Source organism: Manacus candei, unplaced genomic scaffold (assembly GCF_025592945.1).
Source record: "Manacus candei isolate 608988 ecotype Guabito, Panama unplaced genomic scaffold, ASM2559294v1 h1tg000045l, whole genome shotgun sequence".
NCBI classification, from domain to species: Eukaryota; Metazoa; Chordata; class Aves; order Passeriformes; family Pipridae; genus Manacus; species Manacus candei.
This window is the reverse complement of record NW_026138093.1, coordinates 9812751-9833364: the sequence shown is the minus strand read 5'-3', so window position 1 is coordinate 9833364 and position 20614 is coordinate 9812751. Positions and strand designations below refer to the sequence as shown.

General features: G+C 53.5%; 2 protein-coding genes across 4 annotated transcripts in view; one reads left to right on the top strand and one right to left on the bottom strand.

Moving 5' to 3' along the window:
- LOC127474841 (uncharacterized) overlaps positions 1 to 20614 on the bottom strand; it is a 200931-nt gene that overhangs the window by 27411 nt on the left and 152906 nt on the right. For 2 of the 3 annotated variants that reach the window (XR_007905994.1, XR_007905993.1), the window contains exon 3: positions 3696 to 4319. The gene's annotated coding sequence lies outside the window, so the exon portion shown is untranslated. Of the gene's footprint in view, positions 1 to 3695; positions 4320 to 4532; positions 4677 to 5219; positions 5295 to 8004; positions 8157 to 20614 lie in introns of those variants that run through there. The other variant, XM_051796148.1, reaches the window with a different exon arrangement.
- Positions 8153 to 20614, top strand: part of LOC127474822 (zinc finger protein 11-like) — a 705018-nt gene continuing 692556 nt past the window's right edge. Inside the window, exons 1-2 of the mRNA XM_051796126.1 lie at positions 8153 to 8176; positions 11986 to 12064. Of these exons, the coding sequence (XP_051652086.1) occupies positions 8159 to 8176; positions 11986 to 12064 (97 nt within the window). The 5' untranslated portion in view covers positions 8153 to 8158. The remainder of the gene's footprint in view (positions 8177 to 11985; positions 12065 to 20614) is intronic.

Sequence of the window (20614 nt, the reverse complement as noted above, 5' to 3'; positions counted from 1 at the left end):
CAGAGAAGAGAAGGCTTTGGGGTGACCTAATTGTGACCTTTCAGTGCCTGAAGGGAGCCAACAAGAAAGATGGAGAGAGACTTTGGACAAGGGCCTGGAGTGACAGGACAAGGGGCAGTGGCTTCACACGGATAGAGGGAAGAGTTGGAGGAGATAGTAAGAAGGAATTTTTGACTCTGAGGGTGCTGAGATGCTCTTGAAGGCCCCTCCCAAGCCCAAGCATTCCATGATTCTGGGACTGGTGGGTGAGGTGGTGGTCTGAGCCGTCTGGGGCACAGGGACCCAAAATGAGGGAGTTTTCCATTGTGGGGTAAGGAAGGAGGGGGCAGCAGAACTGACCCCTTGGACACCTGGCAGGCAGGCTTTGGCTGGAAGCTGCTGATGGGGAGCTGAGTGAAGCCCCCACAATGCAGGAGGAAATGGTCAGTGACCTGCTCTGCCAGTGAGACCCCCCCAAGTGCCTGGGCCCACATGGGATGCAGCCAAGAGTCCTGAGGGAGCTGGAGAAAAAGCTGGCCAAGCCACTCTCACTCATTTCTCAGCAGTGCTGCACAACTGCACATGTCCCAGCTGACTGGCAACAAGCAAAGGGGATGCCCATGCACAGGAAGGGCCAAAAGGTGCATCTGGACAACTCCTGGTCTGTCTAACTGACCTGAGGACTGGGGAAGTCCATGCAGCAGATCCTCCTCAGTGCCATCCCATGGCAGGGGCAGGACAACCAGGGGATCAGGCCCAGCCAGCGTGGGGTTGGGAAGGGCAGGTCCTGCCTGACCAACCTCATCTCCTTCTCTGACAAAGGACCCGCTCAGCAGCTGAGGGAAAGGCTGGGGATGTGTCTCTGCGGAATTCCAGAAAGCCTTTGGCACCATCTCCCCCAGCATCTCCTGCACAAACTGGCTGCTCATGGCTTGCCCGGGGAACTGTTTGCTGGGTGACAAAGTGGCTGATGGCCCAGGGAGTGGTGGGGAATGGAAGGAAATCCAGGTGGGGCCGGGCAGTAGTGGGGTCCCCAAGGGCTCAGGGTTGGGGCTGCTCCTGTTTCACATCGTTGTGGATGATCTGGGCCAGGGGATCGAGTGCCCCCTCAGGAAAGTCGTGGACAACACCACGTTGGGTGTGAGTGTGGATGTGCTGGAGGGCAGGAAGGCTCTGGAAAACATGTCTGCTGAGGGACGGCTGAGGGAACTGGGCTTGTTGAGTCTGGAGAAGGGGAGGCTCAGGGGGGACCTCATTGCTCTTTACAATGACCTGAAAGGAGGTTTTAGTGGGGTGGGGGTTGGTCTTCTCTGCCAAGGCTATAGTGAAAGGTTGTGAGGGAATGGCCTTAAATTGCATTGGGCAAAGTTCATATTAGATTTTAAAGAACCATTTTTCCCCTGAGAGAGTGTTCAGGCATTGGAAGAAGTAGCCCAGGAAGGTGATGGAGTCTCTGGAAGTGTTCAGGTGTGTGGTGGGTTGAGCTTGGCTGGACACCAGGTGCCCTCCCAGCCGCTCTATCACTCCCCTTCCCAGCAGGACAGGGGAGAGAGTGAGGTGAAAAAAAAAATAGTGGGTTGAGAAAAGGCAATTTTTTTAAAGCAAAAAGCAAAGTGATGCTTGGTCACACAGAAGCGAAAGACAGCAAGGTTCGTTCTCTGTTTCCCATGAGCAGCCATGGTCGGCCACTCCCCAGGAGCAGGGCTTGGGTCCGCGGGACGGTTCCTCAGCAGGCAGCCATCAGACAATGAATGCCCCCCTCCTGCTCCCTGCCTCAGCTTTTAGAGCTGAGCTGACCTCCCATGGGCTGCAATGTCCCTTGCGTCAGTTGGGCTCAGCTGGCCTACTTGGGTCCCCTGCCAGGACCTTGCCCTCAGCTAAGGAAGGAATGTCCCAGTGTTGGTGCTGTGCTCAGCAGTGGCCAAAACACTGGGGTGTTCTCAACACCCTTCCAGCTTCCAATGCCAAGCCCAGCCCTGGGAGGGCTGCTGTGGGGAACTGAACTGCAGCTCAGCCAGACCCAACCCAAATATCTATGGCACATATTCTATAGAATCCATCCTTAGGTGTTGTATGATATATCTATAAGATATTACAAATAATAAGCAATAATAAGGCAAGTTCCCTGGGGTGTCTCTGCAGCAGCAAGCACAGCCCCACACTGACTGCTGTGGGCTGTGCAGGCATTTGTGGTTCTGCCTGTCTCACCCCCCCCCCCAACCTTGGGATGGATCTGGATGTCAGTGGATGTGATGTCACAGGGGAGATGTGATGTCATATGATGGATGTGATGTCATAGAGGAGATTGGATGCCACAGGAAGGATGTGATGTCACAAGGGTGATGTAATGTCAGAGGGGAGGACGTGATGTCGCAGGGATGATATGATATCACAGGAGAGATGTGATGTCATATGATGGATGTTACGTCATAGGGAAGATGTTATGTCACAAGAAAGATGTGATGTCACAGGCGATCACAGGATGTCACAGGGATGTTATGATATCACAGGAGAGATGTGATGTCACAGAAAGTATGTGATGTCATAGGAGAGCTGTGATGTCATGGGAAGGAGAGATGTCATAAGGAGATGTGATGTCACAGGGATGATGTGATGTCACAGGGGAGGACGTGATGTCACAGGGATAATATGATATCACAGGAGCGATGTGCTGTCATAAGATGGATGTGATGTCATAGAGATGTGATGTCACATGAATGATGTGATGTCATAGGGGACATGTGACATCATAGGAGAGATGTTATGTCACAGGGGAGGACGTGACGTCACAGGGATTATATGATTTCACAGGAGAGATGTAATGTCATATGATGGATGTGATGTCACAGGGGAGCTGTGATGCCATGGAGAGGTGTGATGTCATACAGGAGATGTGATGTCACACGGATGATTTGATATCACAGGAGAGGTGTGATGTCACAGAAAGGATGTGACGTCATAGGGGAGATCTGATGTCACAGGAAGGATGTGATGTTACAGGGGAGCTGTGATGTCACATCGATGATATGATATCACTGGTGAGATGTCATATGATGTATGTGACGTTAGAGAGGAGGCTTGATGTCACAGGAAGGATGTGATGTCACGGGTTATATGATATCACAGGAGAGCTGTGATGTCATATGATGGATGTGACATCAGCTGTGATGTCACAGGGAGCTGTGATGTCATGGTGAGATGTGATGTCACAGGGACAATGTGATGTCACAGGGGAGGATATGACGTTGTAGAGTAGATGTGATATCACAGGAAGGACATAATGTCACGGGGGAGCTGTGAGGTCACAGAGATGCTGTGATGTCACAGGGCAGGTGTGATGTCACAAGGATGATATGATATCATAGGGGAGATGTGATGTCAGCAGGGAGGTATGATGTCACAGGAAGGATGTGATGTTACAGGAGAGCTGTGATGTCACAGTAGAGCTGTGATGTCACAGGGGAGGATATGATGGCTTCTCCCAAACAGAGAGATGGCACTTGTTCCTCTGTGGGGAATCAAGGGCAGGAGGATGACTCCTGCTGCATGGATGGGATGGCAGAGGATCCCTTGGGTGCCCAGGATGGATCAGAAATCAGGGATAAAAACTGCCCTAGGCTCAGGATGCAGCTGCCAGCACAGATTTCCCTGCAAAGTCTGCAGGGAGTCAAGATCTAGAGAGGAGATTGTGCCCCATGGATGGGATTGCAGAGGCTCTCTGAGGTCCCCCACATGAATCAGCAACCAGGAATATGCAGAAAAGGTCCCCCCGATGAGTTCTGGGGGAGTGTCCTGTAGGGAGGGGACAGTGTCATCCCACTAGGGCAGGGCTGGCAAGTGGGAGGCTGCTCCAGGGCTCTGCAAGTGGCCTCGTGCTCTGCTCGGCCCCAGCACTGCCTGGTACCAACACCCCCAGCTGCCCCCAGCCCTGGGCAGCTCTGCTGCCACAGGCTGTGCCCTCACCGTGGCCCTGCAATGGCCCTGCCTGTCCCTCACCCGTGGCCCTGCCCGTGGCCCTGTCCCTTGGCTCTCTCTCTGCCACCTCAGTGTGGGGCACACGGGCTGGGGGTCCCTCCCAAGCCCCCCGGGCAGCCGGCGTTGGCTGGGGGGATGTGAGGGCTGGGCCTGCTCAGCACAGCCCCGGCCTCGTGCCCAGCGCCTCTTTCCTGCCCCACACAAGAGCTTCCCGGCCCCCCAGGGCTCCCCTGCTGCTGCCTCTGCTCCTGGCCCTGCCTTTGCTGCTCCCTTGGCTGGGGCAGCGGCTGCAGGGGGGGATGGAGCAGCTTCAGCTCCACGGCACTTCCTGGGGGGAGCTCAGCCCGGGGGGGACGGGCAGGGACCTGATGGGGATGGACAGGGGCCCAGCAGGGACAGCCAGGCCCTGCAGGGGAAGGTACAGGGACAACCTGGACCCCCACACTGCCAGGGCTGTCTCTGCTCCTCCTTGCAGGCTCCGTGGCCAGGCACAGTTTGTGTTCCTGGGTGCCCACCATCTCAGCACTTGGAGCTGCTCAAATCAGCGCCCGCAGCTCTGCAGCAAAGCCCCAGCTCACCTGGCACACAGGGGATGGACACAGCACCTGCTCGGGGATGGGCACTCACAGCTTCATGTCTTCCCCACCATGGGGCTCTCCTTCCTCAGCAGCACCTCTGCCTTGCACTTATTCTCAGGCTCATGTTGCCGGTGTATTTTGGTGCTAAAAAAAATCTCCAGGAGTAGTTAATTAGGGGTGAGATAAGAAAGGGTTTATTCTGCCAAGGCAAGATATTACAGGACGCATGCCGGCTGTGCCTGAGAGGTTACATTTTATAATACCATCCATCCAATACCATCCACCCCAGATGTGCCCACTCTGCGGCCTTTCCTCTGATCCGCCCCGGGTCCACCCCCGTAAAATGAGTCGGGGGTGCATTTTGGGACCCCTCCTTTCTCCATCTTCATCATCATCAGAGCACAAAGGGTACATAGTTACCTAATTCCTGACCTATTCTGTGGTTTAGGCCCAGATATGCTGTTCTGTCAACCGTCTAGGCCTTGCCTTGACAAAAGACTAAACATTTCTATTAGATTTGGGGTAAGAGGATTAAGGAATATATAAACAAGGGTGCTAGAGAGAGGGAAAGGAACAAGGGACAAGGGGGGGGAAGGTTGCTGCTTTTAAAACTTACTTATAAAACTTACAATTCTTACAAATATTAGAAAAATAAAAAAAACATTAGGGGCTTAAGGCATCACTCACCTCAGGGACAGCTCTGGGCTCACCTCCGCGCCACTTCTCAGCCTCACCTCAGCGCCTGGGCTCAAGGACAGGAACCTGCAGGGAGGGGACATCAGGTGCAAGCTGAGGGCTTCCTGCTTGCACTGGCCTCTGGGCTTCTTTCTCCTTCTACAGCCATCCCACAACTTAGCCTGCTTTTCTAACACCACACATTTACAGACTAACCTTGGAGATAGATATGGACAGACATCTCTATCACCCTGGGGATAGAGCCTCAAGCATGTGCTGCCATAGGAATGGCAATCAGAGAATCACAGAATCAGCCACGTTGGAAAAGACCTCTGAGATCATCAAGTCCAACCCTTGATCCAACCCCGCCGTGCTTCCCAGACCATGGCACTGAGGCCACATCCACTCTCACCTTCAACACCTCCAGGGACGCTGACTCCACCCTCTCCCTGCCCAGCCCATTCCAAGGCCTGATTATTCTCTCGGGGAAAAAATTGCTTCCTAATATCCAACCTAAACCTCCCCTGGCACAGCTCAAGACCCAGCCCTCTTGTCCTACTGCTGCTGCCTGGCAGAACAGCCCCACCCCCACCTGGCTCCAACCTCCTGGCAGGGACTTGCAGACAGTCAGGAGGTCTCCCCTGAGCCTCCTCTTCTCCAGCCTCAACAACCCCAGCTCCCTCAGCCTCTCCTCACACCACTTGTGCTCCACTCCCTTCCCCAGCCTCGCTGCTCTTCTCTGCACCTGCTCCAGGCCAGGATCCATTGGCCCTCTTGGCCACCTGGCCACACTCTGCCTCCTCTTCAGCTCCCTGTCCATCCCCACTCCCAGCTCCCTTTCTGCCTGCCTGCTCTCCAGACACTCTGGCCCCAGCCCGGGGGGCTGACGGGGCTTCTTGTGGCCAAAGGGCAGGACCCGGCCCTTGGCCTGCTGGAACCTCATCCCCTTGCAATCAGCCCATGGATCCAGCTTGGTCAGGTCCCTCTGCAGAGCCCTCCTGCCTTCCAGCACATCAACACACCCCCAGCTTGGTGTCACCTGCACATTTGCTGATGAAATGCCTGGTTCTGCAGCAGCTGCAGATGCTCAAGGGGCAGCAGGACCGAGTCAGGGGCCTGGGGGGGCCTGAGCGGCTTTGGGGTGTGGGATGGTCTTGGGGGAGCTGGGGAGGGTCTTTGGGGATTAGGGGTACAGACCAGGACAGACCAGTACACACAGATTGTCCTGGGACACCTGAGCCCCCCTCAGTGCTCTCCCAGTACAGCCCAGTGCCCCCAGTACAGCCCACTGTGTTCCTGTCCCAGGGTGCCGGGTGATCCCTCTGTGGGTGGGGGGGACTTGACGGGGGGCTGGGAGAGATTCAGGGGGATCTGGGGGTGTTGGATGAGGATTTTGGGGGGTTTGGGGGGCTTTGGGTGCATTTAGTGGAGTTAAAAGGGGTTTTCAGGGGTAAAAAGGATCTGTGGGGGTAGGAGATTAAAGAGAAAATGGGAGTTAGGGGACATTTGGGGGAGGTTAAAAAGGCCTGGGGGGGGAGAGGAGGGGAAGTACCATGAGCAGGTGAGTCCTGAGACCACCCTGGTGTCCCCAAGACCCTCTTGGTGTCCCCAATTGCCCCTTTGATGCCCCGAGACTCCCCTGGTGTCTCTCATGTCCCCGGGGCCTCCCAGTGGCTCCAATTCCTCCCTTGACACCCCCAATTCCACTGTCCCCAACCCCTCCTCACTTTCCACAAACCCCATCCCTGATGTCCCCAAACCTCCATCTCACCCCAGGAGCCCCCCCTGGATCCTCTGACGCCAAACACCCCCCCCCCCCCCCACTCTCACAGAAAGGCCAAGGGCATCTGAGGACAGTTGCCCTTGGGGACAGTTGGGGGGCTTTACAGGGAACTGGGGGATTACTGGGGGATACTGGGACACACTGGGGGGAACCAGGGGGCACTGGGAGGGACTGGGAGGTTACTGAGGGATACTGGGAGGGCACTGGGAGGGACTGGAGGTGAACTAGGGCACACTGGGGGACACTGGCAGAGAACTGGGGAGTTACTGGGGGATTACCAGGACACACGGGGGAACACTGGGAGGTTACTGGGCCATACTGGGGGTTACTGGGTGCTCACCGGAGGATCACTGGGCCATACTGGGGGGCAGTGGGAGGTCGTTGGGATATACTGGGGGCACTGGATCCCCTTACCCAGATGTGCTATATCTCCCCCCAGGATTTTGAAAGGCATCCCTAGGACCCTTCGGTTTGGGGCTGGGGGACCCCCTGCAACCCACTACTGGGCTTTAGAAGACCCCACAAAATCCCCTCAAAACCCCTGAAACCCCCTCAGAATTCCATCCCTCGACACGTCGAAACCTCCTCAAGGGCCCCTCAAATCCCCTCAGAGATCTCATCCCTCCCCAGCACCCCCTAAACCCTCTCAGTGATCCGCAAAACCCACCTGGGAGCCCTCGAGCCCATTCAGGGATCCCCCAGTCCCCCTCAGGAACCCTCAAAACCGTCTAAATCCCCGTAAACTCTCTAGAGACCCCAAAACTGCCTAAAAGGTCCCGCAAAGCCCCACACGACCCCCAAACCTACTCAGAGACCCCCAAAACCCACCTGGCATCCCCCAAATCTCCTCAGAAACCAAAACCCTCGTCAGAGACCCCCAAACCCCCTCAGGAACCTTCAACCTCCCTCCTGAGTCCCCTCAGAAAACCAAACCCCCTCAGGAACCCCTCACAACGTCCCCGGAGACCCCCGAACCCCCCCGCTAAACCCTCCCGAGCCCCCCGGGGGACTCACAGCGCTCAGAGCGAACCGCAGGCCCCGCCGCCATCACCGAGTCCCGGCTGCGCGCGCACCGCGCTCAGAGAACGCCGCCGCAGCCAATCAGCGCGCGGCCACGCCCCCGCAGCCCCGCCCCCGGCCCTGCCGCGTTGGCTGCCGGGAATCGGTGATGGCGGCGGGTCGGTCGGTGAGCTCTGAGTGCGGGCGGGGGGTGCGGGAGAGCGGGGTCTGGGGATCCCCTCGGGGGCTGCGGGGAGCGCGGCTGGGGGGGGTTTAACGCGGGGGGTTCGGAGGTTCCCAAGGGTCAGAGCGCAGGGCCTTGGAACCGTCTCGGGGGCCGCGGGGCCCGGAGGCCTCCCAAGAACCCGCAGTTCGATTCGGTTCCTGAGAAAGTCCTTCGGAAAAAAAAATTCGAAACCACTCAACCAAAAAAAGAACCCTAAAAAAAGGAAAAGTGAGAAAAAGCTGAAGGAAAAACTGCAAGGGCCAGGATGATTTGATTGCTTTGCTTCAGTTTTGCCCTGGTCTCCTCCTTCTCAGAATCTTTGCTCCCTTCCTTTACAGAAAGCTCTTCTGCTGTTCTGTGGTTTTGTGGTCCCTTAGGGGCTTTTAGAGGTCCCTGAGGAGGTTTTGGGGGTCTCTGAGGAGCTTTGGTGTCGCGAAAGGACTTAGGGGGGGAGGTCGAAGGTCGTTGAAGGTCCCTGAAGGGGTTTGGGAATCCCTGAGGAAGTTTTGGAGTTTCTGAGGGAATTGAGAGGTCCTTGGGGGCTTTGGGGGGGGTGTCTTTGAAGCAGTTTTGTGGGTTTCTAGGGGGTTTTAGGGAGTCCAAGACGGTTTTGAGGGTCCCTGAGGGGGTTTTTGAGGTCCCTGAAAGGGCTTGGGGGTCCCAGGTGGGTTTTGCAGGTCACTGAGAGGGTTTAGGGGGTCCTGGGGGGGGCGAGATGAGGTCTCTGAGGGGACTTGGGGTGTTTTTGAGGAGGTTTGATGGGTCCAGAGGTGGATTTCTGAGGGGGTTTCAGGGGTTTTGCCTGGATTTTGGGGGGTCTCCGTGTCAGTCCTGTCTGGCCACGGCCAACTAAAACTCCTATAAGGCCATTTCCCATCCCACCACAGCGCCTCTGCCAGCCCAGCAGACAGACTCCAGGGAAAGGGGATCCCAATTCCCCCCTCGAACCCCAGAGACCTCCAAAACTCAGCACACAGAGACCCCAAAGGAAGGGGGACCTGGGTGTCCCCTAAAGCCCAACGGTGGGGTTCAGGGGATCTCCCAGCCCCCAGGGGAGGGGTCCTGGGGGTGCCCCCAAATGTCCAGGGGGGAGATGTAGCAGAACCAACTAAGGGGATCCCAGTGCCCCCAGTATATCCCAGTGACCTCCCAGTGACCCTCAGTATGGCCCAGTAACCCCCTCAGTGACCATCCAGTGTGTCCCAGTGACCTCTGACTGGCTCCCAGTGTGGCCCAGTGATCCTCCAGTGAGCACCCAGCAACCCCCAGTATGGCCCAGTAACCTCCCTGTGTCCCCCCATGTGTCCTGTTAATCCCCCAGTAACTCCCCAGTCCCTCCCAGTGCCCCCTGGTTCCCCCCAGTGTGTCCCAGTATCCCCCAGTAATCACTCAGTGCCCCCCTAACTGTCCCCAGCATGTCCCCAGATGCCCTTGGCCTTTCTGTGAGCATGGGGGGGAGGGCGTTTTTGTGGTCAGAGGGTCCAGGGGGACTCCTGGGGTGAGATGGAGGGTTGGGGACATCAGGGATGGGGTTTGGAGACAGTGGGGAGGGGTTTGGAGACAGTGGAATTGGGGGTGACAAGGGGGGAATTGGGGCCTGGGGACATTGGAGACACCAGGGGGGTCTCGGGGTGTCAAAGGGGGAACTGGGGACACCAAGAAGGTCTCGGGGACACTGAGGGGTGGGCTCAGGACTCACCTACTCTTGGTGCAGCCCCTCCTCTCCCCCCCAGGCCTTTTTAACCCCCCAAAAATGACCCTTAACCTCCATTTTTCCTTTAATCTCCCCCCCCCCCAGATCCCTTTGATGCCCCAATGCCCCCCAAACCCTTTTTAACTCCCCCAAATACACCCAAAGACCCCCAACCCCCCCAAATCCCCATCCAACATCCCCCAGATCCCTTCAAATCTCCCCCAGCCCCCCTCTCAAATCCTTTCCAACCCCCCTCAAAGAGGGATCACCCGGCACCCTGGGACAGGAACACAGTGGGCTGTACTGGGGGCACTGGGCTGTACTGGGAGGGCACTGGGGGGAGGCTCAGGTGTCCCACAACAAGGTGGCCCAGCTGCAGGAGAGATCTGGGGAGCAGTGAGGAGGTACTGGTCTGTACTGGTCTGTCCTGGTTTGTACCCCCAATCCCCAAAGCCCCTCCCCAGCTCCCCCAGGACCCTCCCACACCCCAAAGCCCCCCAGGCCCCCCCAGGCCCCTGACTTGGTCCTGCTGCCCCTTGAGCATCTCCAGCTCCTGCAGAACCAGGCATTTCTTTGCTCCCCACAGGGTCGTTCCCACACCCAGAATGGAATCTGGAGGCAGCAGGATGTGCACAGGACTCCCATTTCCTACAGTGCAAAGGGGCTGCAGGGAATGATTCCCCTGCTCTTGCAAATCTGCCAAAACCTGCAGGGCACAGAAGTGGGAGCTTCAGGAATTTGCTGGCCTTGGGAGTGGAGCTCACAGGGTATTGAGAGGAACATATCCCTCAAATACAATCTCTCTTCATACACAATATCTGTCTGGACAGACAGATAAAGCAATAATCAGATATATTCTGTATCATATCTATGGCACATATTCTATAGAATCCATCCTTAGGTGTTGTATGATATATCTGTAAGATATTACAAACAATAAGCAATAATAAGGCAAGTGTCCTCCTTAGGGACACACACTTCAGAAGGGAACTTGCACTTGACCCCCTCCCCTCTTCAACTTCGAGCCACCCGGTGCCACAGAGGGAGACAGAGCTCCTGTGGAACATTCTGTTCCACTGACACAGAGCAAGGAATAAACCCAAACTATTGCCTGGGTTTGTTCCCTGGGGGTCTCTGCAGCAGCAAGCACAGCCCCACACTGACTGCTCTGGGCTGTGCAGGCATTTGTGCTTCTGCCTGTCTCACACACACACACAAAAGTCTGGTGTAGTGCTGTCCTCAGGAAACCCCCCCCGCCTTGCTCCAGCTAAAGTCATGGAATTTGTCTTTGTTTCCCTTGGGTTCAGGGTCAGGCTGTGCCTGTGTCCAGCCCAGAGGCTCAGAAAAGCATTTCTCCTGTCCAGCCACTGCAATCTGCTGCTGCAGACAGGACCCAGGCACTGGTGGCACTGGGAGTGAACAGCAGAGTGTTTCCAGGGCCTCTCTGAAGGAACACAAGTGTCCAAAGAAACCAGCACAAGTGTCCACAGAAGTCCCAGTCCTTCATCCCTGAATGAGCTTGTTCAGCCCAGGAAAAACTGCCTAAGTTTTATTTCCACGGAAGGAGGTTTTTCCTACTTTAACGTGGGTTTAGTTCCAAACCAGTTTCTTCATTTCCTCCTCCCACTTTCCCTGAAGGACACTGACAGGGACCATGGACACTGACAGGGATCACAGAGTTTGTCCCTTGGCCATACAGCTCCTGCTGTTTGGCAGCACAGGAGAGGTTAATTAGAGCCCAGGCTCCAATCCCAGGACGTCCCGTGAAGACGAGCTTGAAATCAAACGACTTTCCTGCTGGAGGGTTAAATTCAGTCCTTGTCACCTTTTTTTGGGCTGAATCTCCCTATTTTGGAGTATTTTTTTTGCTCAATCTCAACTTTTTGCACTTTGGGGCAGCGTGGGTCTTTTTCCTATTTCTGAGGGGTTTTTGCCTGAATCTCTTTGGTTTGGGTTTTTCTGGGCTGAATCTTGGTGTTTTGGAGGTTTTTATGATGCCTGGTGAGTTCTAGAGATGGACTTGGGCAGGAGGAACCCCCAAGCCAACGCGCTCAGCCCTTGTTTTCCTCCTCATCAGGATTTGTCCTTCCCAAAGCTTGGGCGGATGGAGGAGGAGGCTGCGAGGAAGAGGAAGATGCCTTGGGCCCCCCAGGCAGGTGAGGAGGAAGTCAGTGTCCCTTTGGGCGGGTGTTGTGCTGGCTCTGTCAGCCGAGCATGGCCCCGGCTGCAGGACAACCCCGCTGGCGCCGCCGTCCTGCCGGGGCCGGAGTTGGGGGGATGTCCTTGGCCTTCCCTGTGGGCCGGAGGCAAATCCCCTGCCTGTCCTTCTTGCTTCCTGCCCCAGGCCCCGAGCTGAGGAGGGAGAGCCCGGAGGACAAATCTCCCCGTGAGACCCTGGTGGGAGAGGCCGTTTTGAAGGGCTCCCCGGCGCAGGAAGGCAGCGGGGAGGAAAAGGGCCGGAGATCCCCCCGCAGGAGGGGCTCCAAAGCCAGCCCAGGGTGCTCTGAGGAGGAAAGAGCCAGCCTGTGCCGGGAAGGCGGCCGGAGCTTGAGGGGGAGCTCTGACCTGGTGGTCCCTGAGCAGCCTCCCAGCAGGGTGAAGCCCTTTAAGTGTATGGAATGTGGGAAGAGCTTCAGGAAGAGCTCCCACCTCCTCAGTCACCAGCACATCCACACTGGGGAACGGCCCTACACATGTGGGGAATGTGGGAAGAGCTTCAAGTTCAGCTCCAACCTCCACACCCACCAGCAAATTCACACCGGGGAATGGCCCTACACGTGTGGGGAGTGTGGAAAGAGCTTCAGGCGGAACTCCGCCTTGATTCGACACCAGCACATCCACACTGGGGAACAGCTCTACCTGTGTGAGCAATGTGGGAAGAGCTTTAGTGACAGCTCCACTCTGATCGTGCACCAGCACATCCACACTGGGGAACGGCCCTACACGTGTGGGGAATGTGGGAAGAGCTTCAGGAGCAGCTCCAACCTCCACACCCACCAGCGCATCCACAGTGGAGAGCGGCCCTACAAGTGCTTGGAATGTGGGAAGAGCTTTCACACCAGCTCAGATCTCCTAAAGCACCAGCGGACACACACGGATGAGAGGCCCTTCCGCTGCACAGACTGCGGGAAGGGTTTCAACATGAACTCCACCCTCATCAGGCACCGGCGCATCCACACCGGGGAGAAGCCCTACAAGTGTGGGGAGTGTGGGAAGAGCTTCACCTGGAGCTCTAACTTGACCAGACACCAACGGACCCACCAGTAAGGGAAGCCCTACCAGTGCCCCGACTGCGGGAAGAACTTCGGCCGCTGCTTCCACCCCAAATGAACCCCCTGATCCTGAGGCAACCCCTGGAGTCCAGTGACTGTCAGTCCATCCCTTTCGACCACAAAGGACCAGTCCCCTTTCCCAGGGGCAGGTTCTTCCAACAGAACCCTTCTTGGGCGTGTGTGTGGAGATTCCTGCCTTGACTGGGGACCCCCCCAAGGTCACTGCTGGAGGTTGAGAGCAGAGATCTCTCCACCAGCATTGGTCTGGGGGAGTTCCATCCATCTCCAATTAAGAATTCTTACTTTTGTGCCAGCTTGAGTAGAATTGCTTCAACAATTGCATTAGTGTAGAGCACTGTCCTATCTTATCCTGTACTCCTGGTATATTTAGTGTTCTATTGTGCAGTAAATAATTCTGATGAAGATGTTTTGTCTGATCATTTGTAACCCTAAATAAATTCCTTTCTATCAATAGATCTGATTTGCCGTCGTTAAAAGCTGGAGGACAAAAATGATTCTGTCACACCTCTGTAATTCCTCTGAACTGAAAGTGTTGGCATAAGCCAAGGCTGAGATTGGATCCAGCAGCCCCCAGCACCCCACAGGAAGTTGGGAGCTCGAGGGACCAGCCCCCTTTGCCAACCTGCCTGTGCCCAAAGACCCTTATGGGACTGTCAGACCCGCAAGACAACCCTCCCTTTTCCACCCTTCTCCCTGTTTCTCCCATTTTCCCATTGTCCCCTTAATCCTCAATTTCCCCCCTGAACAGTTTTTGGGTCCAAATCACCACTTTTTGCTCCCTCTCCTGTGGGTGCTGAAGGAGAAAATGAGGCTGCACACACAGAGTTCCATTGCAGGACTTGTCTGCCCATCTTTCCGGCGTCCCCCTTTCGTTGGGGTTCCTTTGGAAACAGCACCTGGGCTTTGTCTTTTAGTCCACCAGAATTCCCAGCATGGCCCCAAAGCAGTGCCCTGATCCCACACATTCCCCTCCCCTCATGTGCTGGCTGTGTTCAGCCACCAGAGAAAAACACAGGCTACCATGCAGAGCGTTCCAAGTGGTTTCCACTTTGGCAAACAGCACTCTCTGGATGGAAAACACCAGTCAAGGCCAAAACACTCCTTCTGCATCCTGATTAACTGAATGAAGCTACTGCTGCCTTAACTTGTTCCTACAGAAATTCTCAGGGTTCCTTTGTGTCCAGGAGGCCCCACATGTCCCAATGGCCCCTTGATTCCATGAGCTTCCACAGTCTCCAAAGGTTCCTTTAGTCCCACGAGGCCCTTCAGTCCCCAAATGCCCTTTGGATTCTCAGAGATTTCCCACTGTCCCAGGGTCCCTTGTGCTTCAGAAGGAGCTGCAGTGGGACAGTGGCCCCTTGGTTCCGTGAGCTCTGCAGCGTTCCAGGAATCCTTGGGTTCCAGGAGAGCCTGCAGTTTCACAAGGAGCACTGGAATGCAGGAGGTTCTGCAGGGTCCCAATGGTCCCTGGATTCTGGGAGGTTCAGAAATATCTCAGGGCTCCCTTGGTTCCAGGAGGATATGCATGTCAGCAGGAACCCTTGGTTCCAGGAGGCTTGACAATGTCCCAGAATTCCTTTGATTTCACGAAGCCCTGGATTGTCCCAATGGCCTCCTGATTCCATCAGCCCCCTCAATGTCACAATGGTCCCTTGGTTCCATGAGTTTCTGCAACATCCCAGGGTTCCTTTTGTTCCATGGGGAGCTGCAGTGTCACAATGGGCCCTGAATTCCAGGAGTTTTCCCAGGGTGACAGTGCTGCCTTGATTCCATGAGATTCCATAGTGTCCCAGAGCTCCTTTGGCTCCAGAAGGCCCTGCAGTGTCACAATGGTCCTTGGTTCCATGAGGTTCCACCATGTCCTTGCTGGAACACACACGGCTGTAATGCTGCCCCACCTGCAGAGCTGCCTCCAGCTCTGGGCTCCAGCCCAGGAAGGACATGGACCTGTTGGAGCGAGTCCAGAGGGGAGCAGCAAGAGGCTCAGAGGGATGGAGCAGCTCTGCTGTGAGGAAAGACTGAGAGAACTGGGATTGTTCAATCTGGAGAAGAGAAGGCTTTGGGGTGACCTAATTGTGGCCTTCCAGTGCCTGAAGGGAGCCAACAAGAAAGATGGAGAGAGACTTTGGACAAGGGCCTGGAGTGACAGGACAAGGGGCAGTGACTTCACACGGATAGAGGGAAGAGTTGGAGGAGATAGTAGGAAGGAAATCTTTAATCTGCGGGTGCTGAGATGCTCTTGACAGCCCCTCCCAAGCCCAAGCATTCCATGATTCTGGGACTGGTGGGTGAGGTGGTGGTCGGAGCCGTCTGGGGTGCAGGGACCCAAAATGAGGGAGTTTTCCATTGTGGGGTAAGGAAGGAGGGGGCAGCAGAACTGACCCCTTGGACACCTGGCAGGCAGGCTTTGGCTGGAAGCTGGTGATGGGGAGCTGAGTGAAGCCCCCACAATCCAGGAGGAAATGGTCAGTGACCTGCTCTGCCAATGAGACCCCCCAAGTGCCTGGGCTCACATGGGATGCAGCCAAGAGTCCTGAGGGAGCTGGAGAAAGAGATGGCCACTCATTCCCCAGCAGTGCTGCACAACTGCACAAGTCCCAGCTGACTGGCAACAAGCAAATGGGATGCCCGTGCACAGGAAGGGCCAAAAGGAGCATCTGGACAACTCCTGGTCTGTCTAACTGACCTGAGGACTGGGGAAGTCCACGCAGCAGATCCTCCTCAGTGCCATCCCATGGCAGGGGCAGGACAACCAGGGGATCAGGCCCAGCCAGCGTGGGGTTGGGAAGGGCAGGTCCTGCCTGACCAACCTCATCTCCTTCTCTGACAAAGGACCCGCTCAGCAGCTGAGGGAAAGGCTGGGGATGTGTCTCTGTGGAATTCCAGAAAGCCTTTGGCACCATCTCCCCCAGCATCTCCTGCACAAACTGGCTGCTCATGGCTTGCCCGGGGAACTGTTTGCTGGGTGACAAAGTGGTCCAGGGAGTGGTGGGGAATGGAAGGAAATCCAGGTGGGGCCGGGCAGTAGTGGGGTCCCCAAGGGCTCAGGGTTGGGGCTGCTCCTGTTTAACGTCGTTGTGGATGATCTGGGCCAGGGGATCGAGTGCCCCCTCAGGAAAGTCGTGGACAACACCACGTTGGGTGTGAGTGTGGATGTGCTGGAGGGCAGGAAGGCTCTGCAGAGTGATCTGGACAGGCTGGATCAATAAGGCCAAGTGTCAGGTCCTGCCCTTGGGTCCCAACAACCCCCTGGAACGCTCCAGGCTGGGGGCAGAGGGGCTGGAGAGCTGCTCAGCAGGAAGGGACTTGGGGACGCTGCTTGACAGGGGCTGGATATGAGGCAGAGTGTGCCCAGGGGGGCAAGAAGGCCAAGGGCATCGTGGCCTTTGTGGAGAAGAGTGTGGCCAGCAGGAGCAGAGAACTGATTGCCCCTCTGTGCTGGGCACTGGGGAGGCCCCACCTGGAGTGCTGTGTCCAGTTCTGGCCCCTCAGTGCCAAAAGGCCCTTGAGGGGCTGGAGCGTGTCCAGAGAAGGGAACGGAGCTGGGGAAGGCTCTGGAAAACATGTCTGCTGAGGGACGGCTGAGGGAACTGGGCTGGTTGAGTCTGGAGAAGGGGAGGCTCAGGGGGGACCTCATTGCTCTCTGCAATGACCTGAAAGGAGGTTTTAGTGGGTGTGGGGGTTGGTCTTCTCTTCCAAGGCTATAGTGAAAGGTTGTGAGGGAATGGCCTTAAATTGCTTTGGGCAAAGTTCATATTAGTTATGAAAAAATCCTTTTTCCACTGAGAGACTTTTGAGGCATTGGAACATGTAGCCCGGGGAGGTGGTGGAGTCTCTGGAAGTGTTCAGGTGGCATCTGGATCTGGCACTTTGGTATGGGGTTGTATTAGGGAGGGCTTCGAACATACTGAAGCTTGAAAACCAAGACACCGTTGCAAACTCAAAAACCCCCAATATTTATTACCAAGAGGTGGCCAACAAAACGAACAAACCCTAAAGGGAGGAAGGAGGAGAGAAATAAGTCCCCAGAATGATCTCCCCAGTTACTCAGCTGTTGCCTATAAAGTTATCTAACCGACCTAGCATGCCTCTAATTACCCATAGCAGAAGCTGCATCTTTGGAGAGTCACTAAGTTCACAAAAGCTATCTGCTTTTTATACAATTAATTGAGTGGCCACAACCTCCCTGGTGTGGCCAGCACCGCCCAGCCTGAGGCCCTCAGTCCCACCTCCCGGTTCTGTCAGTGCATCTCTTCTGTGCACGCGGGAGAACTTCGGAAATCCCCTCACGCACGCGCAGTATGTGTGGGGGGTCTTTCTTAATTGAGTCTGGGGGTGCTACTTCACCCTTCTCCTCCTCAAATTCTCCTTCAAGCAACCTTGGAGGACAACTAGCCAATCACACAACACCAATTAAAAGAGTTTATACAAGAAGCTCTCTTCAAGGACAACTTTCCCGTTTATCATGCTTGTTTTCCCATAACTTGGCAGGGAAAGAGCAAAACATTCACAGGTGGCAGGGCCAAACACAGACCAAAAGTATCAGCATAAATTCACCCTGGTACACTACCCCAGAAAGGGGAAGGTAAGTCAGGTTCTTATTAATAAATTCCTTGAGGTGGATTAGAGTGAAATGACACTGAATAATGAGTGTTTGAAAACATTTATATATATAGGGTTTATTTCAGAACAATTTTGTTTCAAAGGTAAACAGGTATGTTGCCATTTTGGGTGTTATCATCTCTATCTCTCATCTACAGCAATATGGCATAAAGAGAACCTTTAGGGAAAATGCATAAGGGAGAGAAAGGAAAGATAGGATAAGGGTGAGGGAGAGTAAAGGAAAGCAAAGCTGAGAGTGGAAAGATGTCTATAGTCACTGCCCACGGGGTCCAGCGATGGAACTTGAGAGTTGCAGCTTCCATGTCTGTGAGTTGAAGTGGTGGCCTTGATCCGTTGGGGGTGGGGGAGGGAAGCCCCCACACTCCAAGAAGTTATGAGTTACTATATCCATGGTTAGTGTCACAGGCCATGCCATGAGCCTCCAACATCTCCTGGGTCTGTGCTGAGTTTCTGGGAGGGGTCTGGCAAAAGGGATTTTCCTGCCTTTCAGGATTGGCAGAGGAGGGATGGGCTTTGATGGGCCATCAGAGGTCTAATGCAAAAGTCCAGCAGAAACCTGCAAGAGTCCCTTGGCAATCCTAGAATGCACAAATCATGAACCATTTCAGTCTCTGACACCACCCCGTGATTTATCCATTCAGTAATTTCTTTTCTTTTGTCGTTCACCATGAATCTTCTTTGTGGGTGGTGCCTTTCATGTAGTGGACAGAAAGAGAGAAGAGTAAAGAAAAGGAAGAGAGAACACAGATCTTTTCCCAATGCAATGCACTTCCCCAAAAAACCCAAACCTTACAGTAAAATAGTAAGCATATGGGACATAATAGGATCTCAATAGCTACAATCAAATTTCCTAACATTAACAAAGTTACAAACATCAGGATTTATTACTGACACAAATCTAATTTTCATTAGCCACTGTCTCTAACTCATGAGTAGTAGTGATTCTATAATAATGAGTCTGTTAGAGGGGTCAATGTGTCTTGAAATTGGACCAAATTACACATCAGTTTTTATGCAAATACATTGAGTTACTTGGGAGTTGGTACAAGGCTTTCTTATATTCTCTTCAGGTCACACTTTCTTTTCTTTTGTCTAGATTTAATTTCATTTGTTAATATTTTGAGAAATTTAGCCAAATATAAAATTTGATGCCTTCTGAGGCAGAGGGTTAATGCATCTAATACATATTTGTATGATTCCAAATATGCATAAATTCTTGTACCAACTCCCAGGCAAAATTTGGTGGATTTTCTTGATTCTCAATTGACTGAGACAGAATCACATATATCTAAAAGTTTCTCCCAAGCCAACTTATTTTTCAATAAAAAGACAAAATAAACTTGGCAAAAATTAAACTAGCAATACATAAAATGACTTGTCTTACACAATCTTACCAGTGTCTCTCATGATAAAAACACAAATAAGTCAACAATTATTAATAAGCTGATAATACAAGCAATTTTGAGAGTAGAGGAGACACAAACACAATGTTATTGGTAAACGTTTACATATTGGAAAACTCCTGAGACAAAAATACAAACAGATGTGCATATCACAAAGTTATTAAGATAAAAAACACAAACACATGCAAACCATCAGTGCTGCAAAGAACAGTACAACTCTCCAGTCCTGTTGCTACTTTGTTTTCTCATGGCATACTTGTAACTGATAACAGAAGCAGTTGTGGGGGCAGTTCTCTCTTCTGCCCATTGCAGCAATTGAAAGCTTTATCTGTCTCACACAGTTTGATCTCATCTGCTGGCAGGTTCCTGCAAAAAGAGGAAATCTGGCCCGCTACGGACCCATTATTAAAAAGAAGGAACTATCTATTTATCTGACTCCTTTTCTTATCTGGCACGATGCCACCAGGGCAGCAATCATGGAGAAGTCTGGAACATGTTTTTTCCAAAAAGCAAATAAACCCAGAGCCTGCTGGAGCTCCTTTTTACGCCTCAGCATCTTTATTTGCTATAGGATGGACAAGGTGTCAGAGGGAATACACACTGCTACTTCTTCTGTGGGAATTTGAAGTCCATGTGTCAATCTGTGGGGTTTATTAATTGAGACAGGGAAGCAGATATGTTTCTGAATGTTAGTTCTTTCTCTGTGTCCACTCAATCCCACATGCCTCAAGCCCTGCGCTCACACAATATACTGGGAGTGTTTTAAGATGGCTTTTAATTGAGCCAAAGAGGAAGAAAAAAATTAGTTTGAATTTGCACCAGAGCCAAAAAGACATGTGCCCCAATTTCATTGAAATGCATCTACTCTAAGAGGCTTATCTAAACTAATCATTCAAATTAACTGTAAGAAGGTACATTCAAGAAAGTTCCTTTAAGGGGGCTGGAGGGGACAAAGCATTCACAAAAAAAAAAAAAAAAAAAAAGACCAAAGAATGTCCAACCAAACACCCAACTTATCATCTCTTTACATATTTTATAAAAAACATGTCACTGTAGTAAAAGCTGCAGAAACTGCACTCTTACATTCATGAAGCTATCTTCCACTATACACAGTGCACTGATCCATAAACCATATCTGAATGGGGATCCTCCCCTGTTTATTTTCTGTTATTTACCCCGGAACATCCCAGTGGGTTTTCCCTGTGCCCCCTTCCCAAACTGTGCTCCCCCCAGCCAGGTTGTTTGCTACTTCCCGTATCATTTCATCACCGTGTGATCGCCGCCTGTTACAGGATGAAAATTGTGCGAACAATTTTCTTTACATTTCTGTGTGTTTCACCTTAGCATGGCTGGGTGTTGATAGTAAAAAATGCTGCGCCACTAATAT